Raw genomic sequence first — 13,991 nt, 5'->3', positions numbered from 1 at the left:
CTGCACGTGCCTGTCACATTTGCACCCAGCACGGGGGCAGAGGTGAACAAGCATAATCCTTAGGCTTGTGAAATGATTACATGTCAGCCTGTAGCAGCAGCCAGTGTAGATCAGGCCTGCTCCCTCCTCGCACTGTGTTTATTACTGTTTAGAGTTATATTTTTGCTAAGGTGCTCAGAGGCCTTTGGGTACAGCTGTCTAATACATTCCTGAAAAAGTAGTGTGATTATATTGCGGAGCAATAAAGAATGCTTTGGTTAGAATCTACCCCATGCATCCATTTACTGAGTGCTTGGAAGCTGTGGGTGACTCAGACAGATTCAGGAAAGGGATGTCTCTGTTCTGGACATGTTTTGCCTTTCCTTTCTCTGTTTGGCCACCTGGGTTTTCTCCTTTTCCCTTCCCCTGATTATAATGATCCACTTAGCACCCTGGACCTCTTCGAGCAGGCACAAAAAACCCAGTTCGATGCTATTCGGCTCCTGATTCTCCACAGCTGACCAGAGAGAGGAAGCACAGCCTGCCAGAGCCAAGCCTGGGGTGTCATACTAACCCGTGCCGCAATGGCTTCCTAGTTGAAGTGTCTCAAAGCAGATGCTGGGTCTCCTTCTCCTCATTCCCTCTCTCCTGCATTTCCTTGTCCGGGTCAGCTGGAAAGGCAAACACACGTAGAGCTCATGCCGTAGAGCCTCCTTTCTATTGGCTATCCTCCTGTGGGACTTTCAGCAGGACAGGTTTCAGAGGGGTAGCCATGTTAGTCTGTATCAGCAAAAACAACGAGGAGTCCTTGTGGCACCTTAGCGACTAACAGATTTATTTGGGCATAAGCTTTCGTGGGCTATGCATCTGATGAAGCTCACGCCCAAATAAATTTGTTAGTGTCTAAGGTGCCACAAGGACTCTTTGTTGTTTCAGCAAGACAGGAAACCCTGCCCCCTCTGCTACTTCCCTCCTTCTGGCTGCAGGATATTCTGCCATGCCCCACGGTTCTGCCAGGCTAGTTGTTGCAGCAACACCGAACTTTTGCGGTCATGATAGATCACCTCTCTCTTTCTTGAATTACATCTCTATGGTTTTTTTTATTCCAAAAAAGAATAGAAAATGTAACTCCACCAACCCCAACACACTGCGATGCCTTATTAACGTATTAACGTAGACACACCTGCACTAGACGGTAAGCTCCTGGAGGCAGAGACCGTTCAGTTTGGACAGCACCAGGCACATGGAAAGCTCACTTGGCTTCCTAGTTCCAACTTCTGAAAAGGGACAAGCAGTTGCCATGTGGCTACTGCCATTTCAGACCATTATTATTTATATCACTGAAGCACATAGATTTTGCTGGGTACTGTACAAACACAGAGGAAGAGACAGTTCCAGGCCCAATGCACTCACAATCTATATAGGCAAGACAGGCACAGAACGAGTGGAATAAGATTTGCCCAAAGTCACGAGCAGAGCCAGGAACAGAACCCTGGTCACCTCATTCCTCAGCCACTGTCCTAGCCACAAGACCACACTACCTCTCCATGGGATAGGAAGATGATGTGATAGGAAGAAGAACATTTCAGCTTCTTCTCCTCTCCTCCACTGCAAGAAGCCCCTCAGTGGTTGAACAATGTATGAACAGCAGCAGCAGGCTCCCTCCCCCTTTCCTTTCCTGTTTGTTAAAACACACACACTCTCTCTTCTTTCTCTCATTCAGTATCTAACGGAGCATCCAGCTTTGTGTGGCAGGGATTGTCAGTCACTCTCCTGGAGGAAGCTCTGAGTGCCTGCAGGCTGGCATGTCAAACTGTTCCTCCGGGATGAAGCACATTCCAGGAGCACAGTCGTCCATATGATTTTTTTTTGTTTTCCAGGAGTTAGTTAGTTTCCAGAAGAAGTGCTTTAATCCTGCTTGCTATAGGTTGATCCACGTGGAGAGAAAGTGGAACGGAAAGGACAGATCCCCATCCCAAACAGCGATGAGACAGTAATTCCAGGTATGTGGCTTTGCTGTGCCTTCATTACTGAATTCAGAGAATGCTCTTGCATTTGCCAGGTGGGTTGGGAAGGGCTCATTCTTGGTGCACTGTGGAGATTTGGTATGTTTTGTCCATGGCAGAGTTTAAGCGTCATCACCCTGGGGACTGATTTCAGGTGCTGGCAGCCCTGAGATATGGAATTAAGAAGATGCGTGCAGCAAGCAACACTGACCAGAGTTTTGAAATGTTCCTGAGCAGAAGCAGGGAGCCTGGGGAGCAGGATGCTCAGAGGAAAGAGGGGTTAGGAGTGGGGAGGCTGGGGGCATCTGTGGAAATGAATCGCAAACCTACAGAGCAGAGAATGGCAGGTGTGGATAGAACAAGCTGCTGCCTGAGAATTTCTGCTCCCCGCTGTAAATCTTTCCCTGAATCTTCTGATAGAAACCTCTTTATGCTGGTTTCCATTGTCATTTACAAAGGAACACGCTCCTGGTATGCTGCTGTCATTACCAGGAGCAAGCCGGAGAGGCTGGGTGTAGAATGAAAGTCAGGGGTTGCCATCTTTCCTCCCTTGTTGCATATTGTTTTTAAGAGTGGTTGCTGCTCCCGGGGCTGGGGTAGACTCTTTGCCGTCTGCTCCTCAAATGTGTCCAACCAGAAGCTGAGTTACTGCTGCAGGTTTGGTGGAAGTAGGATTCTAGTTTCTCCCTTCCAACTTTCTCTTCGGGGATTCTCTTCGCCTCCTCCATTATCTGCTGTGGTTACATCTCACTCATAGACTATCAGAGTTGGAAGGGACCTCAGGAGATCATCTAGTCCAACCCCCTGCTCAAAGCAGGCACAATCCCCAATTTTTTTTGCCCCAGATCCCTAAATGGCCCCCTCAAGGATTGAACTCACAACCCTGGGTTTAGCAGGCCAATGCTCAAACCACTGAGCTATCCCTCCCCCCCTGCTCTCCTGGAGCAGAATCAGGCCAGACACTCCCCAAACCACAGCTGGATCCTGGCACACAACCAGCATATCCCTTCTCTTACCTCCTGCAGCCTCCCACAGCTGGTGTAGAGAAAAGCATGTCAGGAATCTGCTTCCCCATGCCCAGCCAATCTCTGCCACATGGCAACGTTGCAGGCACTTCTGCTACAGGCTTTCATGTCTGTAAGGGGAATACCAGCTCCGTTGTCATTCTCCACAGGGCTGGGAACCGCTGGGAACGAAGTATGTGTGAGCTTCTCCACAGCCAGTGCTCCTCCATCACTCCCTGTTGGGTCTTCTGCTGGGACTAGAGTGGCTGTGAGCTCTTCCACCGTCAGCGCTCCTGCAACATTCCCCCCAGTGCTTTCTGTGGGGGGAGAACCAGGGCTGAAGTATAGATGAATTATGTCTCCTACAACTAATGCTGTCACCTCCTATTGCTCCTCCTCTTCTGAGCCAAGTAGCTGGGAGCTCCCCCAATCAATTCCCTTGCACCATTTCCTGCAGAAACTTCTACTGTTCCTTTGAAGCACCCTAACGTGAAAGTATGAACACATCATGCTAGGAACCTGCAGGTTCCCGTACGGAAACAGGAGCCCCTGGGGTTATTCCCCCCAGTTATGCTTCATCGCTTGAGCAGCGCTAGGTCATCCAACTCTTGACCTCTACATTTGTTAGGGTGGTTTTCGTGCTATTGTCCCTTCCTTGTTTTATCCTCTCTCCTCCACCCACGGGCTCAGTCATGGAGTGACGAGGGATTATGCTACCACCTTGCTGGCGTGACGTTCCCCAGTGTTTTCAGAATCAATTAAGATTCAAACCTGGGCCCACTGGGTTTCTGAGCACAGGAGGTGCCAGAGTGCGGGGGAAGTGGCCACTTGATGGTGCTCTTGGATTCCTGTGGCTTCGAGAGTTGGACTAGATGACCTCCTGAGGTCCCTTCCAACCCTGATATTCTATGATTCAATTTCCAGCTGCCTGACTTCTCTTGATTTTCCTCTCTGTCCCGCAATCTCTACCCTCCCAAGGAAGCCCTATCACTGTTCTACACAATATGGGGGCTTTGTGCTCCTCCAGGATCAGATGATATTTTGCAGGGAACAAGGAGTAGAGTGGAAAGTGGGCAGGTTGGAAGGGTCTCTCTCTCGCTCTCTCACACACACACTTTGGGGCAGACCCTCAGCCAGAGAAAAGTGTCATAGCTCCTTCCACTGAAGGCCATCTGCTACTGGCCAGTCTCAGAAACAGGATCTGGACTACATGGATCATATGTCTGATCTGGTCTGGCAATTCTTAGGTCTAACCAGGGACAGTGGAAACCTAGAACGTTATTGCTACATAATTTCTGGAGGGTAGAGAGGGGCTCAGACCCCAGAGTCCCCCTGTAGTGCGGTCCATAATGACTCCCTGGTGTTGCACAAGGAAGGATAGATCCAGCTCTTGCAGGGTCCCGGCTTCAGGCAATGACTCCAGCGTTGCTGCCCCACCTCACGCGGTAACCGTGAGGTCGGTCTGAAGTAGGGAAGGGAGAGTTGGTCTAGTCCTTTCTAGGCATTGGTCTAGTCCAAGCCCTAACTCAACACTTTTTCTTGTTTCGACCTGATAGGCCAGTTTGGGTCTGAGCGGGAGAGAGGGAATAGCAGCAACAGGACCATGACCAGGTACAGAAAATACAGAAGTTATTAGCAGCCCTTTGATTCCTCATGCCCTATGCCAGTAGCAAAAAGAGACCATGTGCAATGTTAATCAGAACAGCTACTCTAAGATTGGAAGCAGAGAGAAGAGTCTGGCTCCAGGTCCCTTCCTTTCCCACTTTAAACCTAATGGTGACGGGCTCGTGACTGCAGAGGGCCTTTGATCTAAGGATAGCCGTTGCCATTATCCCCCTCCCATCCGCTCCCTATGCCCCCCTCACGCTCAGAAACTGCTGATTGGAGCCGCCATAATCTCACTGTGCACGGCTTTGAATTAACCAGCTTTGTTTTCTGTCTCCAAAGGGAAAGACTCTCCCGCTCTGTCTCCAACTCTGTCCAACTGTCTCATTTTTCAGGAGATGTCCTCTGCCATTTCTCCTGTCCTGTCTCTGTATGGAGCATGTTCACAGCCTGGACACTCACGGAAACAATGTACAGATAGGAGTCAAACCATCCAGGTGGCTAGTACTGGGGGCTGTACGGGTGCATGTCGTGGGGGCACACTCACCCTTGGAGGTCAGGACGCCGCATTGCAGGGATTCTTTCCACTCCAGAACTGCCTTTTGGTGGCCAATCTGGTTCTGCAGTAGAGTTCTTCTGGGTTACTCAGCCAGGTCACACTTAAAGTTCAGTCCCCTCCTAAGGCAAGGAAAGTCCTCCTGCTGTAATTGGTAAGGCTGCAAACTGGCTTCCCCCAGTCCGCCTCTTCAGAGTCCTTTTCCTGGCTTCCCCGGGGCTGGCAGCACAGTCCTTCCAAACAGAACTTGACAGAATTTCACACTTACTTTGCAGAGCAGCACGTGCCAGGGCACCTCCTCCAACTCCTCAGTAGAATGCAAATGAACTCAAACTACAAATGAAATTAAACACTACTGAAGGATATTTCACCCCTCTCCAGGCTTGAGCCTCTCAATCTTCGTGAGCTCCCTACTTCTCTTGCAGAACCACAGGCCAGATTCTCTGGAGGCTTCGCTCTTGCTCCAAAGGCCTACTGCAGGAGTTAGCTCTGCTCCTGCATCTCAGCTGTCAAGCCTCAACCCAGCTCAACTGCTGTCCTCCACAGTCAGTCCCAACTGCACTTGCTTAAGCCTTTTTAGTGTGAGGCTTAGGTGTTTGCCATTCTAACACCTAACCCCATTAGTCCCACTCCCTCTGGGTGAGATGCAATTAATTACAGCACAGGTGGGGCTGGTCCCATTTCCCCTTAAAGGGGCCAGTCACCCAGTGACAGTGCGATTTGTGAGTCACCTATCACTCCCAGGTGAGCAGACCTGGATAGTGAGGGCAGGCAGGCAGTCCGTCCGTCCGTCCGTCCGTCCGTCCGTCCGGCAGTCCGTCCGTCCGTCCGTCCGTCCGTCCAGGTCATTTAGAATGTGAATATTCTGGAACTGGATTTCGTTGCCAACTGGAGTGGACTCTGGGTCTAATCCCTGGGAGAAAAGGAACCTAAAGTAGACTGCACTGCTCAGATGGGATGGACTGTGGCTGCAGCCCTGATGGATCCTTTGAATGGATGCTCGGTTGGGGTTTCTATGCATAACTGGAAGCTACAGAACTCCCAGTTGTGGCTGCATGTCCACCAGACATGCTTCTATCCCATCCTCAGTCTGGTCCTGTCCTGCCTTGAGAACTGGGGTGCAGCCATTAAAGCCTGCACTGTGCACAGTGTCACTCTCCCACATTCCCATACGGGCAGGAGGTAGATTGTAGCACCCAGGAGTGGAGACATCCAACATCCCAGTTCGCCTTACTGGGGGTAGCCTCTCTCCCCTTTGGGCTGCAGTTGCCACACTCAGTGTGGCAGGTCTTCCCTGAAGCAGAGGATGAACCATGAAGCATCCACATACAGGACTATTACTCGGCCCCAGCAATGTATTCAGTGCTGCACAGGGCGTTACTGTCGTCTGATTACCAAAGAGGTTGAGCACAAGCAGTTCCCAGTGACTTCAGTGGGATTTGTGGGTTCTCAGCACCTCTGAAAAACAGGCATCCTCAGGCCCTTGAGCAAGGTGACCCTCCTGGGCCACCAAGGAGACTTGACCTGTGCCTCTCCCGTCGAAAGGTACACTCCTCTCAGAGACAGCTGGGTGTACATCTCTACCCCTGAGGTCACCTCTTGCTCCCTGCAGACCACAGACCTTCCTCAGCGTGACTCTGCCTTTGAAGAGACAGAGATGGTAGGTTTCATCTCAGCAGCGGAACAGATCTAAATAATTTCCCTGTCAGAGGCACAAGGCCGTTGAACACTTTCCCAGTTGTTTACGGTAGTGGAGAGGACTGAACAGCAATGGGAGTATTTCTGGTTCTGCCAGCCCACTTGTCTGCACTGCTACTGCTTCATTCCCACAAAAGTAGTTCCTAGCTCCTGAAATCTCTCCATTTAGCCTGGCAGCTTTGCTGGGACTCTAGGGTGTGAGGGCCTTGCTACCCTAACTCCCACATTCCAATATGCATTTAGGGGGCTGTAACTCCACAGTTTGATTTCCCATTGGGATGAACCTTGGTGCATGAGCTGTCGACGTAGAAGCAGCCCAAATGGCCTTGGAGCAGCCCAGTGGTGGGGTTTTTTTCACCATCCTCTGCAGCCTGAGGCACTTGGTGGTTTGAATTAGAGTCAATGGTAGATTCTCCGTAATCTGAAGTTTTTAAATCATGATTTGAGAACTTCAGTAACTCAGCCAGAAGTTAGGGATCTATTATAGGAGTGGCTGGGTGAAGTTCTGTGGCCCGCCATGTGCAGGAGGTCAGACTAGATGATCACTATGGTCCCTTCTGGCCTTCACGTCCATGAGTCTATGACCCTATTGCAGTTTTGCCTCTTAACTAAAATTCCTTAATTGGTTTTTAATTATTGCCCTTTGAAAAGCAAAAGTCCATTAAGACCTTTTATGGTTGAGGCAAAAACAGCCCTAATGATTATTATGTTTCTGGCTGTTCCCAGGTTGTTTTTATCGCCAGTCTCCAACTAAAGAAAATAGCTTGATTTTAAATAGGAAACTCTGCAGCCAGTTGGCAGCTGATGTGGGAAAAAGAGAAAGGGAAGGTTCGGGACCAGGGATGATGCCAAGGCTGTGGGTAGATAGCTAGTTAGATGACTACAGATGGGGCAAGATAGACAGCAGTGAGGAAGCTGAGAAAGTCAGCCGTGAAAACATGCCCATCATTCGTTCTGTTTTCTGCATCAGCCTTTGAACTGTAACTCTGCTCTTCCCTACTGCAGTTTGACTTTGGCTCAGCCCAGCACCTGTTACCTGAGGAGGGCAGCAGGCTGGAGGGAGTTTTCTGGGCCGCAGGGAAGCAGTGGGGCTGGGTCACCACTGCAGCATGCTGCCCACTGATCGGCAGCTTTGTTTCCATGGAGGCTCGTGCAACAAACTGTGTCTCTCAGCATTTTCTTTGTGCACTGATCAATACATTCTCTATGGCCCAACTTCTCCCTGCTCAGCTCATGTCTCCATTCGGTGCAAGAGCAGAAGCCTCTGTGGTGCGAGCTGCTAAGCCAGCTTCTCTTAGTTGTCTGGGATGAGCAGGTGACCCTAGGGTTTTCTCTGTTGCTGTTAACGGGTCCCGCAGGGAGAAGAGAACAGTTCCAACAAACCTGCCTGTGGGTGTTGGTTTAGTTGGTGAAGGTTTAGTAGACACAACCAGTGCCAAGTGGGGTTACCCTCCCATTACCCCACCCAGCCACAGGTTACCTTCAACGCTGACTTCTCACCCTCATTACCTTCCTCCCGGCCTCACCTCCAGCTGAATGGGGGTGTTACCTTTCCCCCCTGCTGCCTAGGGTTACCCTTCCTCCTGACCTCTCCCACCTTAGATATGGCCCCCATTACCATACTATGGGAGCCTCTCACTGCCTTTAGTGTATTAGCCTCACAACGCCCTTGAGAGCCAAGCAGAGTGCTTTGATCTCTCTTTGTACAGCTAAGGAACTGAAACACAGAGAGTCTAAGTAATTTGTCCAGGGACCGTCCTCACCCCTGGACCATCCTTTCTCCCTCACTTGTAGCTGTGCAGAAATTACTCTGTCAATGCACTGCTTTTGCCTAGATGAGAAATACTACAAAGGCAGAGAATCACCTCCTCTTGGTCAGACCAGTGCAGCCTCACTGAAACCTGTCACTGCAATGGGATTGCACTGAGAGGAGAAGTTACCCTCGCATCTCTGCCATAGAAACCAGCACTGCCAGCAGAGCCACTGGTGCCAAAGTTGTAAATGCCAAGAAAAACACAGAGCGCGCAAGGCAGAGCACAGCTGGGACGAGTCTAAATTAGGCTGTTCCCCTTTCCCTGGGCTTCCCAAACAGCATCGCTTTGCAGCCACCAGAACAGATTCCTGAAGCCGCTCCCAAGGGGAGCTATGATCCTTGTTTCTGAGGAGTGATAAATGAACACAGCTATTTATTATTCATTACAACATAATTGCAGCCTCATTTACCATCGTGCTGGCCAATATTTTCTTCCATTTATTTAAGGAACTAGCTTAAACCACTTGCACTTTTCACATAAAAACTCAGAGTCATCCATGCCTCGGGACATACTGTTCTGAGAACCCTGCAACTGTGGCTGTCAGGTTAGGATCTGCTGAGCTGCCCAGAAGCAGACGGTTCGCTGGTTCCTGTAGAAACAAATGTGAAACTTGGACCAATTCATTTGAAAGAAGGACGATAAGATGCTGTGCAGCTGCTCCTGCCTCTCAGGGTGCACTCTTTATTTTGGACCCATATTTCATTTACCTCAGTCGAGCAGCATTAGAACCCTTTCACTCAACTGGAAATGATCCAGAACAGAAAAGCTGAACGGCAAATTTGCAGACGTTGTTATTTATGCAACTCAAGTGATCTAACCAGCACTTTGTTCAAGCATTATTCTTGGATCTTGGCCCCACATTTGGGTCTGAGCAGTTGGAGAGTGTGACCCCTGCTCAGCCCCCGTCACTTCTCAGCTGGAGGGGTTCTGACAGAGAAAGGCTGGTGGGGATTTAATAGCTGTGTTGAATTTTATGCTGCAGTGTATGTGCTGAATAAAACCCCTGCAGTGGCAACATTCTCTTATTGTGATCGCAACAAAATCCAGCACTGGCTTATGGAGTTGGATTGGCCCTGTGTCATCATGCACAATGCTGCCAGAGGCACTTTCATGTGAGATGTCTGGGCTCGTGTACCTTGCCGGGGGGAGAGGGGGGGCATATTCACATCGGGACTCTTGTTCTTGTGTGTCACGCTCAGATGCTTGTTCATGCTTGGATACTCATGCACAACACTGGTGGAGCCTGTTCACACTCAGTCATTCATTCCCATCCACGACTCCGGTGCACACACATTCACATACGTTCCTGCAGAATGTCAGTGAATGCTCAGGTTGAATTTTCAGCGGCAGATTTCAGACCTAGCATCAGTGGGAACAGTGGTTGAAGTGGTAGTGTAGACAAGGCTCCACCTAACCCTGTTCAGAGTAGGAGGTGAATTACAGGTTCTAGTTTACCTATTGTAGAGAAGGCCTTATATGCTCACTCTTTTGCATGCAACTGCATTCTGGCCTAGATACTGACTTCAGTACTTGATAACGATGGCTTGTTCCTGCTCAGATGCTCACACTGAAATACTAAGATACCCAGTGCTGGTAAAGGCAAGAACTACTCAGATGCTCATTTTCCTGTGCAGGGCTAGTTTACAGCCCTGGTGGATATATCACATGGACACTTATTGTTATACATGAAGCTGATGGCTGCATACTGAACTAGAATATTTTATTGCATCCATTCTCGTGTGCCACGCTGGTGTTTCTCATACATGATATTGGTGGTGCCAATCCACCCTTAGACACCGGCTGGGAGAAACAGTGCCACAGGTTCCAGCCCCTGCTTGGGTACTTTATTGTTTCTCTCTCTAGTCTAAAGCACAGCAGGGGCCTGAGAGACCACAACAGACAGGGCGCACAGAAGTGGTGCTGTAAACTGAGCTCCGTCTTGTCACATCAGTATGGCGAGTGGAAGGATTGTTTGTTTGCTTTGTTAAAAAAACCATTCACTTTTAAATAAATAAAATCTGAAAAATTCATTTGGGAAATGGAACGGGCACTGGCCTTTCCTTGGTGGGTTAGGATGAATTTTAGTGTATGTTTAAAATAAGGTCTAATGGGGGTTAACATCCCTCTGAGTGGCCGTGGTAACTATGTCTGGAAACCACAAATTTATCAGGGAGTAGGGAAAAGGCAAGGGATGTTACTGCTGCTGCTTCATTTGAAATGTCAACCTGGATATGCCACTGTGAATTGAGGTGCTTGAAGCTGCTCTGCTGTCTGAAATGGTCTCACTTTTACTATTTCCCTTTTACTCTTCCAGAGGTGACGTTATAGACCTCCCCGCCTCCTGAAAGGACACATCAGACATGGGGCTGCTGAAGCAAACCAACAGCACCCTGGTCATGGAGGAGCTGGTCTTGGATGAGAAGCTGCCACTAGGCTGGCACTCCAGTGGCATTGTCACTCCTAGCCAGGGTCTCCAAGGTTCCAGCAGCATGATGACGGACAGTACCAAGATCGTTGGGGTCCAGGTCATATTGATCGCAGCGTACTCCTTAATCATTCTGCTGGGATTCATTGGCAACTCCCTGGTGATCTACACGATAGTGAAATATAAAACCATGAGGACTGTCACCAACTTCTTCATCGCTAACCTGGCCGTGGCAGACCTCATGGTGGACACTCTCTGTTTGCCTTTCACCTTGGTGTACACGCTGCTGGATGAGTGGAAGTTTGGGGCTGTTCTTTGTCATCTGGTCCCTTATGCCCAAGCTTTGAGTGTCCATGTGTCTACCCTCACCTTAACTGTGATAGCTCTGGACAGGTATAGATGCATTGTTTTCCACTTGGACAGCAGGATCTCCAAGAGGCTCAGTTTCACGATCATAGCCATTACATGGTTGACTGGTGCGGTCCTGGCTGGCCCGCTGGCCATCTTCAGAGAGTACAGGCATGAGGAAATCCCATCCATCAATCTCAAAATAGCCGTCTGTTCTGAAAAGTGGCCTTCCGGAAATAACAGAGATGCCACCATTTATAGCCTTTCCATGCTCCTTCTGCAGTATATCCTTCCACTTGCCATTATCTGCTATGCCTACATCAGGATCTGGTTCAAGCTGAAAAATCATATCAGCCCCACCTCCAGCAGCGACAGCCAGTGCCGGAGGAAGAAGACAACAAAAATGCTAGTGATGGTGGTGGTGGTGTTCGCAGTTTGCTGGCTCCCCTTCCACATCTTCCAGCTTGCCATCGACCTGGATTTGGTGCTCATCTTCCATGAGTACAAACTCCTTTACACTGTCTTCCATGTGGTGGCCATGTGCTCCACATTTGTAAACCCCTTGCTCTATGGGTGGATGAACAAGAACTACCGGAATGGGTTCCTCACGTTCTTCAGCTGCCAGAACAAGCCTGAGAGTATCTACACTGACGGATCAATTAGACGCCGGTCTTACACCTTCAAAGCCACCACTCTGAATGGGAGCATCAAGCACTCTGCTGGCAATGGGCAGCTGCCGACAGAGGTATAGAGATGAGAAACCCATTATCCACAGGGCAGAGACTGATTGCCCTGAACAGTTCCTCCCAGGACTGATGCCTTTTAGAGGGAAATGTTGTGTTGCCAAAATATTGTAGCTACTGTAGCCAAATGGAAGCACCTACTGTACCTATCAAAACAATCAAGCTGGTGTACTGTCCATTCTGTCTTATGAAACAAGTTAAGTATTCTGTCCTTTGAGTTCTGTGCTTACTTGTCCAGAAGTACAGAGAGCAGTTTGTTTGTACGTAAGCACGGAAACATGTGTTGTACAAAGGATATTTCCATTTAAAAAATGAGGTGATTCTCTTCTGCTATTTGTTGTGAAAAAGCTTCCATTCACTGAAATAAGATCCACCACCAATGTGAATCTATCGAGACTGATGCACATTAAATATATTCTTGTATCTGGTATGTACGTGCTCTTATTTGAATCTCTTCCTCGGGACCCTTATTCATTCCTCCCTAGACAATGATTCCAAACAAGGAGAATCCCACTTTATCCTAGAAATAGTAACATTTAGGATTCTGCTTGCTGCTGTTAAACTCAGAATCAGTCTTGGACAAGCAGGATTGAGCAGCTGAAAGTTAAAGTCATGCAGCACATAAGCCTGTCCCATGATTTTACGTTTCCAGCCATTGCAGATGGGTCACTTGTCCAGCATTACCTCTAACAGGAGCTACTATTTCTAGAAAGGCTGAGTCGTAGCAGAAGCGTAATTAGTAGTTTGTTCCATGACTGCTTAGTTTAGGCAAGGATTTAGGGAGACCCCATGTGGTGACACCAGGCAATGCAAGCTGTGTTTAGTCAGTCTGGGAGTCAGCGAGCCAGTGACAATAATGTTGTGGTGCTGGCAGATCAAGAGCAAATGTGGGGAGGGGAGAGCAGATGTGGGTCGGCAGATCATGAACAACCTCTGCATGGATCAATTAAGCTCCTGACTCAGGATTATTGACAGTATTGCTTTCATCCAGACTCAGAGATGTGGGCCTCATTCCCCAACATCCAGAACCACTGATCATTGAGGAAAATGTACGAATCACTATTTGAGGGTCTTTAGCAATAACCCCGTTTTCTAACGCCCTATAAACAATGAGTAAGTAAGGTACAGTCTGTTTAGAGTCAGATTTAGATTGTATATAAATGCTCTAGTTTGGAAGGCAGAAATAACCTCTTAATCAACCCACCATGACAATGTCCCTGTACTTACATTAAGGGAAGTTGTACAGAAAAAGATATATTCTTTTAAACCAACCCCAGCATTTTCCTCTTTCAGGCTGCGTCAGCTGGAGAAACATATTTTTAGCTTTCCCATCAAAGGAGACTTGATTGCCACAGTGATCTTAACAGCTCATCATTTGTGTCATTTGAAGTTAGTGTTCAACAGAGCGGAAAGTAACTCTCCAGAACCCCGGAAAAGGGACTTGACATACTCCGAATGAAAAAAAAAAAAAAAAAAAAAAAGATTTGTAAGTCTTCAGTGGAACACAGGAATACAAATGAGACAAGGATGAAAGACCACAGGAATATAGGATTTGCCATATTGGATCAGATCATTGGTCCATCAAGACTGGAGTCCTGGGAAACTTGGGGGGAGGGGAAATTGCTAAATGACTTATTTGTGGGTCCTGTTTTCCTACCCCCTCCCTGTCTTGACCAGGCTCCAGCCATGCTTGCTCCTCAGCTCAGCTTTATGCTGCCACATTAGATTAGTTTCCTCCAGTCTTTTCATTCCTCCTAGTATTTGCGTTAATTTAACCCTAGCTGCAAGGAGGTATAAAAAAGTCCATAGGTGG

General features: G+C 48.6%; 1 protein-coding gene across 1 annotated transcript; it reads left to right on the top strand.

The window, feature by feature from the left end:
* The first annotated feature begins 1,655 nt into the window (after nt 1-1,655).
* Nucleotides 1,656-12,563, top strand: LOC141992731 (neuropeptide Y receptor type 2-like). The gene is made up of 2 exons (XM_074962072.1): nt 1,656-1,982; nt 10,977-12,563. Exon 2 carries the CDS (start codon nt 11,023-11,025, stop codon nt 12,184-12,186), a length of 1,164 nt encoding a protein of 387 aa, XP_074818173.1. The 5' UTR covers nt 1,656-1,982; nt 10,977-11,022; the 3' UTR covers nt 12,187-12,563.
* The last annotated feature ends 1,428 nt before the right edge of the window (nt 12,564-13,991 follow it).

Source organism: Natator depressus, chromosome 8 (assembly GCF_965152275.1).
Source record: "Natator depressus isolate rNatDep1 chromosome 8, rNatDep2.hap1, whole genome shotgun sequence".
In the NCBI taxonomy this organism is placed as follows: domain Eukaryota; kingdom Metazoa; phylum Chordata; order Testudines; family Cheloniidae; genus Natator; species Natator depressus.
This window is presented reverse-complemented; position numbering and strand designations above follow the sequence as displayed.